The sequence below is a fragment of the Xenopus tropicalis genome, chromosome 4 (assembly GCF_000004195.4).
Source record: "Xenopus tropicalis strain Nigerian chromosome 4, UCB_Xtro_10.0, whole genome shotgun sequence".
NCBI classification, from domain to species: domain Eukaryota; kingdom Metazoa; phylum Chordata; class Amphibia; order Anura; family Pipidae; genus Xenopus; species Xenopus tropicalis.
This window is the reverse complement of record NC_030680.2, coordinates 126,065,777-126,084,770: the sequence shown is the minus strand read 5'-3', so window position 1 is coordinate 126,084,770 and position 18,994 is coordinate 126,065,777. Positions and strand designations below refer to the sequence as shown.

The 18,994-nt window shown below is 37.7% G+C and overlaps 1 protein-coding gene across 6 annotated transcripts in view; it reads left to right on the top strand.

Moving 5' to 3' along the window:
- Positions 1–18,994, top strand: part of cdhr4 (cadherin related family member 4) — a 93,395-nt gene that overhangs the window by 73,016 nt on the left and 1,385 nt on the right. For 2 of the 6 annotated variants that reach the window (XM_031901116.1, XM_031901117.1), the window contains exon 20: positions 18,793–18,891. In XM_031901116.1, the coding sequence (XP_031756976.1) occupies positions 18,793–18,891 (99 nt within the window). Of the gene's footprint in view, positions 1–5,424; positions 5,430–6,513; positions 6,531–18,781; positions 18,892–18,994 lie in introns of those variants that run through there. The other 4 variants (XM_031901121.1, XR_004222426.1, XM_031901120.1 and 1 more) reach the window with 4 other exon arrangements.

Genomic DNA, 18,994 nt, shown 5'->3' with positions numbered 1-18,994 from the left:
CACAAACTCATTCTGGCTATAAAGGTCTCAGGCTGTGATTCTTCTATTGCCTTTTCTTCATCACTGATTTCATTCTTTTTCTTCATTCTGTAATAGAGATACCTGCACAAGGGAAAAGGGAAAGTTTCTTAGATTAAAGTTCACATAGTGATCCTTATCACACAATCAGCCCAGCTAATATATTGATATAGCCAATGGCATAACTATAGGGGCAGTTGACCCTGTAGTTGTGGGGAAAGCATGAAAAAGGGGGTCTGGTAAGGAACAGTCTGCAATCCCACCTTCCTGCCCCCAAAATCTGCATTCAGTGTGGTTTCATGAGGAAGCAAAAGAGGGGCAATTGGTGTGAATGTCGGGGTGGGGGCTGGGTATATATAGTTACAGCCCTGACATAGCAGTGAGCTAATTCCCTAGCACAGCAGTTACGTGTATTTACTGTGATTCCTGAGACCACTTTTTGTGATTAAAATATTTCTTATTAAAAGAGTTGTTATAAATCCAACCCCCTTCTTTTAAACAAATACCTGCAACTGACAGAACAACGAGCCTAACCCAGTAGTTCTCCTAACATATCAATAATGCCATCAAAATATTTACATATAGTGAAAAAAAACCCATTACACTTGAAGGGAAATTAAATCTTTAAAAAATGTAGGTCTCCCAAACAATAGCCTATATTTAAACACTTTTTCATAATGAAAACCCTTTTTGTGAAAAATATATTTTTAAATAACAGGTGCCACTGGATTAACTCATAATGCAAAAATGTAGTTTTCACAGTTCCAGGCCTTACCCCTAGTTTGTATGAGGAACTGTGTTACACAGAAACCAAAGGCACCCATACATGCTAGTATGCCAATTTAAATAGATTTATAGGTATATCTTACTAGGATACAAATGATATGTTTAACTTAATATTCAGAATATATAGTTCTACTTCAATTACTCCCAGCCCTGTTATTATAGTTAAATCTAGAAAAGTGATTATTTGTGCCTCACAGGCACCTCGCCCACAGTTAAAGGAATAGAGTAATTAAGAATTTTGGGGGCATTATGACCCCGCGCTTCTGGCTGGCTGTAGATAAATATATATATATGTGGATAAATAATGTGTTAGATTAAGAGAAAAGACTTACCATCCAGCTGCTCCTGGCAATGCAATTGTTAGAATAGCAGCTATTGCTATAATATATACTTTATATTTGCAATAACTGCAGGGGATGGCTCCATTTGCATTGATTGTATTTTCCTCCAATTTACTTTCATTCATTTGAGCTTTATTTCCTTTGACTCCATGTTTATGCACCGCTGCAAAAACAAATAGGGGTAAGTGCAAATGCTCACAGCCGCTGCATCTGTTGTCTAATACCCACAACCCAACTAGTCCAAAACTTGTTCCTTATACATCCAGCAGCATTAATATCTCATTTCATTGCCATAACACTCCTCTCCTTGTTTTAGCACATCTAATTATTAAAGGATATACACACACTACATTTTCCTATAATGTATATAAGTTGGACACAGTTTCCCACCCAAATGGCATAATTTATACTGCATATATCCCTTCCATTTTACAGCGCCATCACATTTTCCTAAAACAAAAAGCACTTTTCACCTGGTAGCAACTGTAAATTGTCCAGATACAAATTTGCCAGTGTGCCCCATTGTTTTGGGGCGAAGTTTATGTTAGATCTCTTACAACTGCGTTGCATGCATAATTTACTATTGTCACCATCTGTATCTTTTATTGGATACTAGAATTTTATCATCTTTGTTTTGTAATGTGCTTGTCTATATAGATTATACATTTATAAAGGTTTATCTCTGCGCGTCCTAGTAGGGAATTGGGCTATTTTATATTCCCAAAATAGACCTCCCACTTATAATAACAGGAAGTTAGAGCTGATATAAAAGAGGTGGAATTTGTAAAGACAAAAATCTGCACCCAAAATATATTTTAGAAATCAGATTAGACAATTTGTCATTAACTGCAATGGTCAACTCACTACTTACCAGATGCGGGATGGATTAAAGGTAGGCAAAATCCTATTATAATGATGCACTTGATTAAATATATGTAAAGTATCTTCATTGGATTTATGTTAAATTTATAAATTTTCTGCAAAAAGGGAAAGTGAAAAAGTATAAGTAAAAAAAAGTATCCATAACCAGATAGAATTACATTTCCTTGTGCTAAAATAATAGTCTATCTTGAGATATATGCTTCTTGCTCCTAAGTTTTTATTATAATTAATCCATATAATATAGTGAATAAAGTGCCCCCTATTGTAAAATATAGGGATATTATAAGTCACCAAGGAGTTCCATGACCATATAAAAGCATGAGCCCAAAGGCCTTCTAATATCCTCATATTTTACAACAGGGGGTACTTTATTTATTATAATATACAAGTTTTAATGAGTCATGTGACAGAAATTACATCACTAAGATCTGATTATAACTGATGACATCACTAAGGACCATTTATAAGGATATAATTTACAGGTTGGTACCACAGGGAAATGACCAAACTGTTTATTATGTGCATCTAAATGATGGGCCTAAATCAACATAGTTTGTTAATTTAAGATTTTCTTGTTCTGTCATTCTTTGAATGTAAGAATAAAAACTATATACGGAAGGGTCTGAACTAAAATATAATTACTTAAAAACCATTTGGACATATAATTAATGTATTTTGGAAAATTTCCTTGAGAATGATAACAGGTCTAATGTTAGTAAATACTGGGAAATTGAAATTCCTTGCTTTAATAATAATATTTAATACTGTACCCCTTACATAACACAGTATTAATATATAAAGCAGTCATTCACCTTTACTTTTTTATATCTTTAATTAAATAGATATTGGAATTAAAGTTCTGAGTTTTTTTTTGTATTTAACAGCTGAGGCGCTTCCAGCACCTTGATCTAACACAAACTGAGCAGACAGTGTAGGGTTAACTATAGCTAGATGCCTGTGATGCCATAATGGTAATTAACTTTAAGCAGGATTAGAATTTAAATTTAACTTAGGCATCTAATGGGAAATATAAATTAAAGGCTTAAATAATAAAAAGAATCCTAAAAAAAAGGGTTAAATATGTAATTAATTTTTTTAAAGAATCTGTAATTTGCAGCCACTAAAAATATTAAATTAGTGTATACTAAAAAAAACTTCTGATAACTGCATTTTCTTTCTTTATTCAAAATAGGTTATGGGTAGAGGGCTCCTTTATATGACAGATATCATAATTACAATTAATTAGCCAGTTTCGTAAATAAAATTATATTAGAAAAAAAAAAAGAAAAGTTACCATTGTTTAAAATGTTGCGTTTCAGTTTGTGCTTTCAGCAAAGGCACGTGTAGCACCTTCAACTGAAAAGCACAAAATGAACAGATTGTACAGGGGTTGTTTACAGCTGTGATGTGATGTCACAATGGTGACCTACTTTCAGCCTGCCTGTGACTAGGTTGCTATGGTAACCTCTCCTAGTGATGTCATAGGGAATGATAACAGGCCTAACACTAATGTTGGCAAATACTGGGGAATCTAAATCCCTGGACTAAATATTTACAATGATACCTACTGAACATAAAATGGGAAATTATATAAAACATTAAAGACATAAATTTTAGGCCTAAATAATAAAAATAATCCAGAATAGAGAACACTTGTTAAAAAAGTCAATAATTTACCACAGTTTTTTATGGGTTTTTTTTTTAAGAATCTATAATTTGAAGCCACTGAAAATATGTAATTAATATATACTGAAAAACTGCTGATAACTGCATTTTCTTTCTATATGCAAAACAGGCTAGAGGACTCCTTTAATCTGGGAGATACCATCATCCTCATTTATTTATATAGCGCCAGCAAATTACGCAGCGCTTTACAATCAATTTAAAAAGGATCAGAGGGCCCTGTTCGCATTTTCATAATTAAAATGATTTAGGTTTGCATAAAAGCCATAAGGGTTGATTCACTAAAGTGCGTTAAAATGTGCGCTATTTATAGCATGCGTTAAAAATGTTATCGCGTCTTAACGCACAACTCACTAAAAGTATATTTGCGTAAATTTAGACGCGATGCTGTTTGTGTTATTTAAGTCGCGAAGACTATTTTTGGGTGGTATTCGACTCAACGCGCGCTAATTAACGCAGCGTGCTACTTGTCGCGCGCACGCCATATTATCCATACACACTATTACTTTTTTTGAAAATGCCCATTTCCCGGCAAACTGGAAGCTGCATCACTCTAGGGCCAACACAGACTTGAATAAATCCCACTGCAAAGTCCATATTTTATTGCCAAAAGCTCATGAACTGTACTTTTCTATAATTACCGCCTGCCTCAAGTAGGTGTAAATTTTCGCACAGACTAATGCGATATTTAGCGCGTCTAAGTGTTTGTGAATCATGCGTTAGTATTATTTCTGCGCGAGAATTAACGCATGCGGTTGCGCGCTAATTAACGAACGTGATATGCGACTTAACACATGCGATAATACTTTAGCGAATTGCGCGGTTTTTTGCATGTCAATTTTAACGCAATAAAATGTGCGATAAGCGTTATCGCACTTTAGTGAATCAACCCTATAGTCTTAACCAATTTTGTATTTGGAAAATGATAATAAATAGACAGAGGGACTGTGGATAAGAGATGAGATTTACAGTTTTGTTTTCTAAGATCTCTTTGGAATATAGAAGGGACCTCCATCCTCTTGTCTCTTTGACTCTTAACTGTACCTTGTATTTATTGGTATACTTTGTATTTATCTATTATTATTTTAATAACCCCCTGTTTGTATTAATGTATTCTACTGTACAGTGCTGCGTATATAAGTATCGCTTTATAAAGATATACATACTGTACATACATATAGAAAAATTGCTCACTTTTGGTTCTGATGTTATTCTTGAATTTGTGCTTTCAGCAAAGGCACGTGTAGCACCTTCAACTGAAAAGCACAAAATGAACAGATTGTACAGGGTTTGTTTACAGCTGTGTGTGATCTTATTGTGATGTCATAAGAGTTAACTGCAATTAACCAGCTAAGACTACTCTACGTTATTAAAAGAATACCTACTGAGCAGAACACATGGTGCAATATATGTAAAAGTCCACTTAATACCATAGTATTATATCATTTTCGTTCTACAGGTCACTGAGTGTAGCAAATGGGCATATGTTTGCTGCACAGTTGCTAAGGTTACATCTGTAGGTAACCTACTAACAAACTGCAGTTTTTTAAAAAATGTGTTAAATGCCAAGATGTTTTTGAAAAAAAAAAATTCTCAATTTCCCCAAAATATTATTTAATCATGGAAGCGAGGTCATTAGAAAATGTAGTATATATGAATTCTTTAAACAATTTTTTATTTTTTTAAAAAGGACAGTTGGTTCCATCCTGGTTAGGGCAGGTTTACCAAGTGGTGATGTGCGGGTCAAGAAATACTCGACTAGCACAAGACCCTAATCTGCCTGCCCACCCCACCCCAACCCTGTACTTGAAGCCTGTACTTGATATTTACTGAGCTCCATGAATTCATATTAGTGGAAGATATGAAGATGCAATTTATGGAAAGACCCCCTATTCAGAAAACCCTAGGGTCTCAAGCATTCTCAATAATAGCTCCTGTATCTGTTGCACCATTTCTATGCCTGGACACCATTTACTACGCTGGTAGAGAAACACTGTGAAGGAGAGATCCTAAACTACTTTTAGTCCTGTTTAATTCAAGAAATAGCAAAAAACAGCATTTTTTTGAGTAAAACAGTAAGCAAAATGTATGTTCAGCGCTGCGGAATATGTTGGCGCTTTATAAATAAATGTTTAAGGATTCTTTGCAGCTAGGAGTTTGGATCCTGAGCTGAATGCTGAATTATATATATATATATATATATATATATATATTTCTCCAAAAGTTATGTGCACTCCAGCGTAGATCAATCAGCTTTATTAATAACTTACATCATAGCTCATACATGAGCTATGTTTGAGCTATGATGTAAGTTATTAATTAAGCTGATTGATCTACGCTGGAGTGCACATAACTTTTGGAGAAATATACAAGGTACAACCCTATGTAGCACCCGCTCATTTTGCCTAAAGGATTAATTAAAGGGAGTGCGGACTTATTGGTGTATTATATATATATATATATATATATATATATATATAATATCCTTGATAAATGTCCCCCAGTGGGACTGCAATGGTGCAATTAAAAAAATCATCGTTATTCTTGAGAAATGGAGTGCTGGTCCCTTTTCTTCTATATAAATATATGTATATGTGTGTGTGTGAAGATTTAGAGAGAGGATATGTTTCCAACAGCATGTTTTTTTTTTATTGTGTTTAAAGGGGATTTTCACCCAAAAACAAATAGTATATTAAGGCAAAATGTATTTTAAAGCGATTTTTTTTATTTAGATTAATTTATTACTTTTATTTGTAAATGTAATTGCATTTAAAATCACTATTGGTTTATACCTCTATATCAGTGCTGTCCAACTTCTGTGGTACCGAGGGCCAGAATTTTTCCAACCTACGTGGTGGAGGGGCGATAATGGAAGCCAGTTTTGACCACTCCCCTTTTTGAAACCGCACCCACTTGAAACCACACCCGTGTTATCACATGACCATACCCAAATTAATGGTTGTAGTACAGCAAAAACCTGCCATACTCTGCCTTCTCTACCCTGCCTGTGTGTGCCATACTCTGCCTTCCCTACCCTGCCTGCGTGTGCCATACTTTGACTGTGTGTGCCATTCTTGGCTGGTTTGTGCCATACTTGGCCTGTGTGTGCCATACTCTGCTTGCCCTATGCTGCCACACACAGGCAGCATACAGTGACACAATGCTGGCACTGCTCCTACAGTCTGCACAATAACTATATATTAAAAAACTTTTTAATTGCAGTACCACCTCAGTATATGTTCTTTTTGTAGTATGCAGGGATTATTTGTGGGTTTCTACTGCTCCTACAGTCTGTCTGAGGTGTGAACAGGGGAACAATGTGGGTGATTACAGCCTCAGCCTGAGGTGTGACCACTGCAGGGGGTGAACAATGCAGAGATTAAAAGGTGTAATGCCCTTCCTAGTGATGTGGTAATGGTAGATTCTGTTAATGCATTTAAGAGGGGCTTGGATGAGTTCTTGAACTAGCATAGTATCCAAGGCTATTGTGATACTAATATCTACAGTTAGTATTAGTGACTGTATATATAGTTTTATCTATGTGATAGTATAGATTGGTAAGTATAGGTTGTGTGTGCTGGGTTTACTTGGAAGGGTTGAACTTGATGGTCTTTTTTCAACCCTTTGTAACTATGCATTGCTGACTCCTGCTGGAAGCTTCCAGTTCGGCCAAGTGATAGATGTAAGCAACTCAGATGTTAGGTTAAGGACCTCAAAAATCCAGAAATAGGTCATGTAAAATGCATAGTGTCCTTTTCAAAGATCCCCAGCGACTTTATTCAGACTCCTAAAGGGGCTCCTTCTCCCCCACTTACGATGCTGTGCAGCGGCTGTGTCTGGATTGAGTCACATATGGGCACTGTTGCTTATTACAGCTTAGAAGACGTGTATAGTAAGCCTTACAGTACACATGCTCCTTTTTCAGAACTAGGGACCAGGAATGGTCTTGGACAGGTATAGTGGCTGCCAACTCCAATGCACATCCTTTGCCTTTTCAGATTAGATACAAGGGATTAGGGCCTCCTTCATGTGTGTGGATGATAAGGTTGGGGAGTGGGGCATCTGCAAGGGGCCCTGTTCTTTTAGGGTAAGAACCAACTGAGCCGGTTACGTGCCTGATTTCGGCTATTGCAGGCGAGTAACTGCTCTGAAATGGCTTTCCACCGGCTACAATAGAAGTTGGCAGTGGAAAGCCCTCTGCATCAATTTGGTAATCTGAAGTCACGCAAAGTTTCCTGTTGCAGGCACTGAAGTCTGTGGGTTCTTAACCTTAAAGTTTTCTACGGCTTCATTAAATCGTGAGCTCATCAACCTAACCATTGCCCATGTTTCACTGCTCCTTTTATCACCTGTGGGTGCAAACAACCTTAACCCTTTCACTGCCAGCCGTTTTGAACAAAGCGGAACTTCTACTGCCAGACAGTTTTTATAATGGTAATATGGTAGAATTTTTGTGTAATTCCAATTTTGTAACAAGATATAGGCTTCTAAATGTCTAAAAAATGAAAAAAAATTATATTTTCCATAATATAAACACACATACCAGAAACAAAAATTATTTTATGCATGAAAATACACCTGATTTTGAAAGTCCCATGTCTCCTGAATGTGCCAATACCAAATATATATAGTTTTATGGAGATTTCTCACATGTATAGGTCAAAAACTCCCAGCAGTACATTACCAAATTTCCAAAGCACTGCTCCAGAAAGCTGCATACTTTAGATTTCAAGGCCAAAAATTCCGCTAACAGAAAGTTTATCCCAGAAAATTTTACATTTTTAGAAAGAAGAGATTCTGGGGAATCCAGAATAGGCACAACTGTCTGTCTACTCCAAACTATCAAGTCGTAATGCTTTCCTAAAGTTATTGGTTTTTATCAAAATTTGTGAATTTTTTTTAAAATCGCTTCAAAGCTTCCAGTCTATAGTATCTTAACTCCTAAAGGTCATAAAGTAACCAAATAAAACACCCTAAATATGAATGCCAGGGGTCAACTGAACAGTTTGATGCCCAATATGTATAGATTTAGCTAAGTATGTGGCATGTAGGGGCCCCAATGTGAACATACACCCATATGTACTGTCATTTCTGTCATTTCAGCTTCTGCAAAATCAACATTTACATCATTACATGTGGGATAAAGCTAGTAAAAAGTACATTCACCCCAGAAAGCCATATATTTTTGGAAAGTACACATTCCCCCGAATCTAAAATGGGTACCCATGTCTTTCTACTCCACAGTACCAAGCCGCAAAGCTTTCCTAAAGTTGGCAATTTTGATAACATTTCCAAAAATCCACTCAAAGCTTCCAGTTTCCAGCATATTATCTCCCACATAGCATTAGGTACCAAGATAAAACACCCTAAATATGAACGCCAGGGGCCCACTTAACAGTTTGATGCCCAATATGTATAGGTTTACCTAAGTATGTGGCATGTAGGGGCCCCAATGAGAACATACCCCCATATGATTTATCATTTCAGCTTCTGCAAAATAAATACATTTACATCATTATATGTAGGATAATGCTAGTAAAAAGTACATTCACCCCAGAAAGTCATATATTTTTGGAAAGTACACATTCCCCTGAATCTAAAATGGGTACCCATGTCTTTCTACTCCACAGTACCAAGCCATAAAGCTTTCCTAAGTTTGACGATTTTTATGGCATTTCCAAAAATCACCTCAAAACTTCCATTATGCAGCATCTTATTTTCTACAGGTCATTAGGTACCAAGACAAAACACCCTAAATATGAATCCCAGAGGTCTACTGAACAGTTTGATGCCCAATATGTATAGGTTTACCTAAGTATGTGGCATGTAGGGGCCCGAATGTGAACATATACCCATATGTACTGTCATTTCTGTCATTTCAGCTTCTGCAAAATCAACATTTACATCATTACATGTGGGATAAAGCTAGTAAAAAGTACATTCACCCCACAAAGTCATATATTTTTGGAAAGTACACATTCCCCTGAATCTAAAATGGGTACCCATGTCTTTCTACTCCACAGTACCAAGCCATAAAGCTTTCCTAAGTTTGACGATTTTTATGGCATTTCCAAAAATCACCTCAAAACTTCCACTATGCAGCATCTTATTTTCTACAGGTCATTAGGTACCAAGACAAAACACCCTAAATATGAACCCCAGAGGTCTACGGAACAGTTTGATGCCCAATATGTATAGGTTTACCTAAGTATGTGGCATGTAGGGGCCCCAATGTGAACATATACCCTTATGTACTGTCATTTCTGTCATTTCAGCTTCTGCAAAATCAACATTTACATCATTACATGTGGGATAAAGCTAGTAAAAAGTACATTCACCCCAGAAAGTCATATATTTTTGGAAAGTACACATTCTCCCGAATCTAAAATGGGTACCCATGTCTTTCTACTCCACAGTACCAAGCCATAAAGCTTTCCTAAGTTTGACGATTTTTATGGCATTTCCAAAAATCACCTCAAAACTTCCATTATGCAGCATCTTATTTTCTACCGGTCATTAGGTACCAAGACAAAACACCCTAAATATGAACCCCAGAGGTCTACTGAACAGTTTGATGCCAAATATGTATAGGTTTACCTAAGTATGTGGCATGTAGGGGCCCCAATGTGAACATATACCCATATGTACTGTCATTTCTGTCATTTCAGCTTCTGCAAAATCAACATTTACATCATTACATGTGGGATAAAGCTAGTAAAAAGTACATTCACCCCAGAAAGGCATATACTTTTGGAAAGTACACATCCCCCCGAATCTAAAATGGGTACCCATGTCTTTCTACTCCACAGTACCAAGCCATAAAGCTTTCCTAAGTTTGATGATTTTTATGACATTTCTAAAAATCACCTCAAAACTTCCACTACGCAGCATCTTATTTTCTACAGGTCATTAGGTACCAAGACAAAACACCCTAAATATGAACCCCAGAGGTCTACTGAACAGTTTGATGCCCAATATGTATAGGTTTACCTAAGTATGTGGCATGTAGGGGCCCCAATGTGAACATATACCCATATGTACTGTCATTTCTGTCATTTCAGCTTCTGCAAAATCAACATTTACATCATTACATGTGGGATAAAGCTAGTAAAAAGTACATTCACCCCAGAAAGTCATATATTTTTGGAAAGTACACATTCCCCTGAATCTAAAATGGGTACCCATGTCTTTCTACTCCACAGTACCAAGCCATAAAGCTTTCCTAAGTTTGACGATTTTTATGGCATTTCCAAAAATCACCTCAAAACTTCAACTATGCAGCATCTTATTTTCTACAGGTCATTAGGTACCAAGACAAAACACCCTAAATATGAACCCCAGAGGTCTACTGAACAGTTTGATGCCCAATATGTATAGGTTTACCTAAGTATGTGGCATGTAGGGGCCCGAATGTGAACATATACCCATATGTACTGTCATTTCTGTCATTTCAGCTTCTGCAAAATCAACATTTACATCATTACATGTGGGATAAAGCTAGTAAAAAGTACATTCACCCCAGAAAGTCATATATTTTTGGAAAGTACACATTCCCCTGAATCTAAAATGGGTACCCATGTCTTTCTACTCCACAGTACCAAGCCATAAAGCTTTCCTAAGTTTGACAATTTTTATGGCATTTCCAAAAATCACCTCAAAACTTCAATTATGCAGCATCTTATTTTCTACAGGTCATTAGGTACCAAGACAAAACACCCTAAATATGAACCCCAGAGGTCTACTGAACAGTTTGATGCCCAATATGTATAGGTTTACCTAAGTATGTGGCATGTAGGGGCCCGAATGTGAACATATACCCATATGTACTGTCATTTCTGTCATTTCAGCTTCGGCAAAATCAACATTTACATCATTACATGTGGGATAAAGCTAGTAAAAAGTACATTCACCCCAGAAAGTCATATATTTTTGGAAAGTACACATTCCCCCGAATCTAAAATGGGTACCCATGTCTTTCTACTCCAAAGTACCAAGCCGCAAAGCTTTCCTAAAGCTAGCGGTTTTTATGACATTTCAGAAAATCACATAAAATATTGCAGTTTGCCGCATTTATCTCACAGAATTTCTTGCATACCATGGCAAATCACCCCAAATAGGAACACAAGAGGCCTACTGAACAGTTTGATGCCCAATATGCATAGATATACCAAAGTCTGTGGTGTGTACTGAACCCAAAATGAAAATAGCGCATATGGATTTCTCGCCAACTTAGCTTTTGCACACAGAGCCCCCTGACAGCGTATTATGTACCGTAACCCCCCTAACTATACAGAGACCCCCAGAAAACCATATATTTTTCGAAAGTACACATTCTGACAAATCCAACAAGGGTAAAGAGTCCTTTCTACACCAAAGTACCAATCTGCAAAGCTTTCCTAAAGTTAGTAGTTTTTATGACATTTGAGAAAATCGCATAAAAATGTTGCAGTTTGCCGCATTTATCTCACACAATTTCTTGCGTACAAAGGCAACTCACCCCAAATAGGAACACCAGAGGCCTACTGAACAGTTTGATGCCCAATATGCATAGATATACCAAAGTCTGCGGTAAGTCTGACCCCAAAATGAAAATAGCGCATAAGGATTTCTCGCCTGCCAGCTCAGCTTTTGCACACAGAGCCCCCTGACAGCCTATTATATGCAGTAAGACCGCCAAACTACACAGGGACCCCCAGAAAACCATATATTTTTGGAAAGTACACATTCTGACAAATCCAACAAGGGTAAAGAGTCCTTTCTACACCAAAATACCCATCTGCAAAGCTTTCCTAAAGTTAGTGGTTTTTATGACATTTGAGAAAATCGCATAAAAATGTTGCAGTTTGCCGCATTTATCTCACACAATTTCTTGCGTACAAAGGCAGCTCACCCCAAATAAGAACACCAGAGGCCTACTGAACAGATTGATGCCCAATATGCATAGATATACCAAAGTCTGCGGTATGTACTGACCCCAAAATGAAAATAGCGCATAAGGATTTCTTGCCTGCCAGCTCAGCTTTTGCACACAGAGCCCCTTGACAGCCTATTATATGCAGTAAGACCCCCAAACTACACAGGGACCCCCAGAAAACCATATATTTTTGGAAAGTACACATTCTGACAAATCCAACAAGGGTAAAGAGTCCTTTCTACACCAAAGTACCGATCTGCAAAGCTTTCCTAAAGTTAGTAGTTTTTATGACATTTGAGAAAATCGCATAAAAATGTTGCAGTTTGCCGCATTTATCTCACACAATTTCTTGCGTACAAAGGCAACTCACCCCAAATAGGAACACCAGAGGCCTACTGAACAGTTTGATGCCCAATATGCATAGATATACCAAAGTCTGCGGTATGTACTGACCCCAAAATGAAAATAGCGCATAAGGATTTCTTGCCTGCCAGCTCAGCTTTTGCACACAGAGCCCCCTGACAGCCTATTATATGCAGTAAGACCGCCAAACTACACAGGGACCCCCAGAAAACCATATATTTTTGGAAAGTACACATTCTGACAAATCCAACAAGGGTAAAGAGTCCTTTCTACACCAAAGTACCCATCTGCAAAGCTTTCCTAAAGTTAGTGGTTTTTATGACATTTGAGAAAATCGCATAAAAATGTTGCAGTTTGCCGCATTTATCTCACACAATTTCTTGCGTACAAAGGCAGCTCACCCCAAATAAGAACACCAGAGGCCTACTGAACAGATTGATGCCCAATATGCATAGATATACCAAAGTCTGCAGTATGTACTGACCCCAAAATGAAAATAGCGCATAAGGATTTCTCACCTGCCAGCTCAGCTTTTGCACACAGAGCCCCCTGACAGCCTATTATATGCAGTAAGACCCCCAAACTACACAGGGACCCCCAGAAAACCATATATTTTTAGAAAGTACACATTCTGACAAATCCAACAAGGGTAAAGAGTCCTTTCTACACCAAAGTACCCATCTGCAAAGCTTTCCTAAAGTTAGTGGTTTTTATGACATTTGAGAAAATCGCATAAAAATGTTGCAGTTTGCCGCATTTATCTCACACAATTTCTTGCGTACAAAGGCAACTCACCCCCAATAGGAACACCAGAGGCCTACTGAACAGATTGATGCCCAATATGCATAGATATACCAAAGTCTGCGGTATGTACTGACCCCAAAATGAAAATAGCGCATAAGGATTTCTCGCCTGCCAGCTCAGCTTTTGCACACAGAGCCCCCTGACAGCCTATTTTATGCAGTAAGACCCCCAAACTACACAGGGACCCCCAGAAAACCATATATTTTTGGAAAGTACACATTCTGATGAATTCAAAATAGGTAAAGTTATTTTTGTACACCAAAGTTACACATGGCAAAGCTACGCTAAAACAGATCAGGAACACTAATATAGGGATAAAAATGTGCAAATCAATGAAACAACAAAATAAAGTCACACGACAGCATAATTAGTGGTCAGAATATCTGATCCAATAGTCACACTGTCAAAATAAACAGTTTTTGGGGGAAATAAAAAAAAAAAAAAAGAAGTAAAATGAAAAAAAAAAATTTTTTTTTAAAAAAGTTTTTGTGAGTTTGTGTATACATGTGCACATGTAAAAGTTGTGTGACAGTGTGTATATGAGTGTATATGAGTGTATATAAGTGTATATGAGTGTATATGAGTGTGCAAAGTGGAAAAAAAAAAAAAAACCCTGTGCTAAATTGTGTTGTATGTGTGTATAAATGTATATAAATGTGTGTAAGTGTGTGTAAAAGTGTGTATAACAAAAAATAAAGTCACACTTACCTGTCTGAAGGTCAGATCGGTTCCCTGCTTCTCCTTCCTGCAGTCGCCGAGGAAGTAGGTGGGAGGCGGCTCTGGGGGGGGGAAGCAGGAAGCTGTACAAGCAGCAGATGCGATCGCATCTGCTGCTTGTAGGATGGTCCTGCGACAATCGCATCGCAGGACCATCCCCCCCAACCCCCTCGGCTCGTTGCCAAAGGGGTTGGGGGCACATCTGTCTCTCTGCACCGGCGGCTTCTGCCGCCGGTGCAGAGAGAAGCGCTCAGGCAGGAAGACCGTAGGTACTACGGCGTTGGCAGGCAACTGCTTTTCTTAAAACGACGTAGTACCTACGGTCTTGGCAGGGAAAGGGTTAATGAGCAGGTTTCCCAAATAAAAAGGCTTACCAAATCCCAGAATTTTGTGTTTGACAGAACACCCAAACTTTCACAGAAGATTCAATATTCTATAACAGTGATCCCCAACCAGTGGCTCGTGAGCAACATGTTGCTCTCCAACCCCTTGGATGTTGCTCCCAGTGGCCTCAAAGCAGGTAGTTATTTTTTTAATTCCTGACTTTTGGGCAAGTGTTGGTTGCATAAAAACCAGGTGTATTGCCAAACAGAGCCTCATGTAGGCTTCCAGTCCATATAGGGGCTGCCAAATAGCCAATAACAATTATTATTTGGTACCCCCCATGAACATCATGATCCCTGTTCTATAACATATTAAAAGCTAACTTAAAAGGTGAACCACCCCTCCCTTTAATTTTACATATACCACACTGTGAGGAGGATCTTATATTTTATTCACAGGTAATATCAATAATCTGGGGCAGATTCTTGTAGTCAGTGGGAAAACAGTATGTATGGGTGGATAAAGGGAACCAGAAATTTACTAGCAAGAGTAGAAAAAAGCACAGGTGGCAACCCTACGCCCAGCCAAATAGAGATTTGGGGTTGATTTTGGATATTACTGGAACTATAGCAGGGTGATTGTTACAGAAATGTTTTCATTTATATGTAACCTTGATAAATGCAAAGGCACCTACCCAGCTGTTGGCCTGCAAAATGGGGCCTGAATCTAAAAGGTGTGAATTATGCACTGCGGAAATGGAAATGTATATTTGCTGTCAAGATGTAGACCACAAGGTCTACAGAGTTGCTGTTGTGTGAACTCCATAATTAGTATGGGCAATGTGAGCTCTGTGATCATTACTTAAGTTGTCCCTAAGGATCCATACAGAGCCCTCAGTTAAAATTAAGTAGAATATGTAGGCATGGTGGAAAATCTATAATCACCAGTCAAACCTGTGCATGTGAAGACACTATGAGCTATTAAGGTATGAGGAAGAATATTTCTGCTATGAGAAGAAATGTTTAATAAACCAGTTAGGGGCTGATTCACAAAAGGTTGGTATCACTTAATGCATAGTTTTATGTGTTAAAAAATTATGTTTAATTAAGTAACGATTCATCAAAGTCATTTTGCATGCGTCATATCGCATACGCAAAAATCTCAATTATCGCAAAGTGCAATGTCCATCGCATTGCGATAATTATCAAATAGAAATAGTCCTAACACATAATTTACAGACATATTTTAAGTGTTAACGTTAGCATAAACATAAAATATCGCAATAATTATTATGAATATTAACACCTCCTAGGAGTGGCCGTTACTAAACAACATTGCGGTTCGTAAGCATTTGTGAAGACAACGTGGAGTTTGCAGTCTGATTTTTTTCTTGAATGTGAACAAGAGAATCAAGTATGTGATTGTCCTAGAGTGATGCATCCTTAAGTTTTCAGGGAAAGATCAACTCTAGAGGGATTAACAGAGGAGGAAATAGTGAGGCGCTATAGGTTAAATAGAGCAGCAATCTATGGCCTGTATGAGGTACTGGAGCCTTATCTGCAGCCACTAACTAACAGAAGCCATGCTGTTCCTGGCATAGTGAGTCATTTTTTCCGAAACTGACATTCGCCGAAAGTTGGGATATGTGGTGGAGTGTCTTAGGTGCTATGAAATCATATTGCATGCTTTAAAATATCGCTTAAAATATGGCATTGCACGAAAAATAACCACAATAAAATCGCTTCTTAAGTCAGACAAGTGGCCTTTTTGTGAATCGATAGTTAGTTCTAAAAATATAAGAATTGATAATATTTTTAAAGCATGCTAAAAATAACACTAGCTTTTTCGGCCTTTCATGAATCAGCCCCTATGTGTTATAAAGATCTTCTGCATCCACTACTAATAAAGCTGTATTTACCCTTTCTCTCATTAAGTCTAAGGCTTTTGGAGGAAGGTGATAGAATCCTTTAAAAAACACAAATGTCCAAATGTAGACCTGTTTTTTACACTGCAGAAATACATTATTCTTTCACATGGCTTTTCTCTGTCCTGGCTAGGCAAGATTTGAGAGATTGCTTTTCTGTATTTAAAGGAGAAGGAAAGGCAAAGTCACTTGGGGGTGCCTAACATTTTGGCACCACCAAGTGACTTTGCCTTTTCTTGTCCTTTAAGCATCTTCTTTATAATCTAGGATGGCATCGAAAGCAGTTACCATCACAGAGAATGGAGGCCCAAATTATTTTGCCACAGTTATGCAGGCTACAGGTTCAAGTAATATTGTGTATGAGATGATAACACCAACAACTGCCTATTACATCGAATCAGGTACCATCAATATGTCACTAATAATGGAATTACTAATGCATTTTTAAAAATCTAACATACATCACATTGCACATCTCCTATCCGGACCGCTTATAACCTGGATCTGGAGAAAACACCAGGGTTGGCGTTTACCACTTTGCAAGTGAGAGCTTATGACATGTACCAGCGCAGCTACAGTGCCATTGCTACTGTGAATATCACTGTACTGGATGTCAATGACCTACCTCCTTCAATGACATACCTCCTCCAGTTGTATTTACGTAAGATTCTGCAATAGAACATTTATAAACTATGCAATTTTAATGTGTTGAAAGTTTATAAAAATACCTTTGTATGCCTTTGTATGCTGACTGTGCTGTTGATTACAATTTTCTGCAGCTATCAGCCATAAGTAAGCTAAACATTGCCAAACTTAAGACGCCCATACATGCACTGATATTATCGTACAAAACAAGCTTTTGTCTGATATTCAGTGTATGTATGGTGGGTTGACAAGGTGACTAATATTGACAAAAGCCTTGGAAATTGGCCATATCACCAATCGGCTAGGGTGGAAAATTTGGAACGGGTGTCGTTGAAGGCGCCAGAATATTGGCAGTAGGTTAATGCTAAATCATCGGATGGGGTAAAATTCTATTGTTTCTACCTTCATGCCTGGTAATTCAGCTGTTAACATTAGTGGGGTGGACAAACTTATGGTCGCAGGAAAAATCATTATTGTAACATGTATGGCCACCTTAAACCCCGCCTCCAGGAAGTATACCCTGGTTTGGAAGTTGCCATTTGTTTATGGAAAAATCAGCCAGCAGTGAAAGTGTTAAATGAGTGGAACATAACTGTACAAACTATGAGGATTCTTTGCCCCACATAAACCTTCATGTGGCTAATGATAAAACAAGTTGCTGACTTGCTGTTTCTCTTCTCAGGATTATGTTCTCTATTGTTGATTTTACTATACCATGTCATGGACAAATGCCGAGGTAAGTGCAATGAATTATGGGGGCAGGTAGTGAGCGTGCACAGTGTGAGTCAAGGGTTTCCAGGGGAGATGCTATGTCATTGGTTTTAAAATCCTTAGAACAGCTGCCTGAAGAAATATGGGCAAGTATAGCCAGCTTTAGATTGGATAACTAAAAACAGTTTACAACCATTTTAACTCCCTACAATATTAAACAAATAGCTCAGCCTATACTGACTAAGCAGACTGCTTTTCCTACATTCTTTCTGTGTCAGTCAGCATTAGAAACACCCTGTAAAAGAAATTCAGCCTGTTTATTTGCTGGGTCAAAATAGCTTTAGGGTAGAAGAAGCTACAGATAGATCTGGGTCCTATATCAAATTTACAGGTAGCATAGTACTGGATTAAAAATATTATGAGAAGTATTTTGCTTTGTGATTTTGTACTAAAATCTGTGAAATGTAGGCAGAGTCATGTGCAGAAGTGTATAAATGTGGATGCAATTTACTTTCCTCCTTCAGCTGATAACAACCATCTCAACAATAATTTGTTGGGGTCTCACCAAAAAAGTTCTATATTCATCCTCTAATGTCTAAGAATTGCCTGTGTTTCTGACTTATGTTGAGCTGTGGCAACTAGCAATATCTTTTTTTTTTTTTTTTTTAGTTCCTTTACAGATGTGGAGAGAACAGCAGAGGCGCCTAAAGAGCCACCACCAGAGCAGCTACCAAACAAGGATAAGAAAAGACATAGCCCCACTTAGCCCTCTGAGCTTGGTACATATTTGCTTTTATCATAGGCAGTTTTTATATTGTATTTGTCATATCAATATGTCTTAAATCTTGACCATGGTCTTAGTTCCATTACTGGGCTGGATTA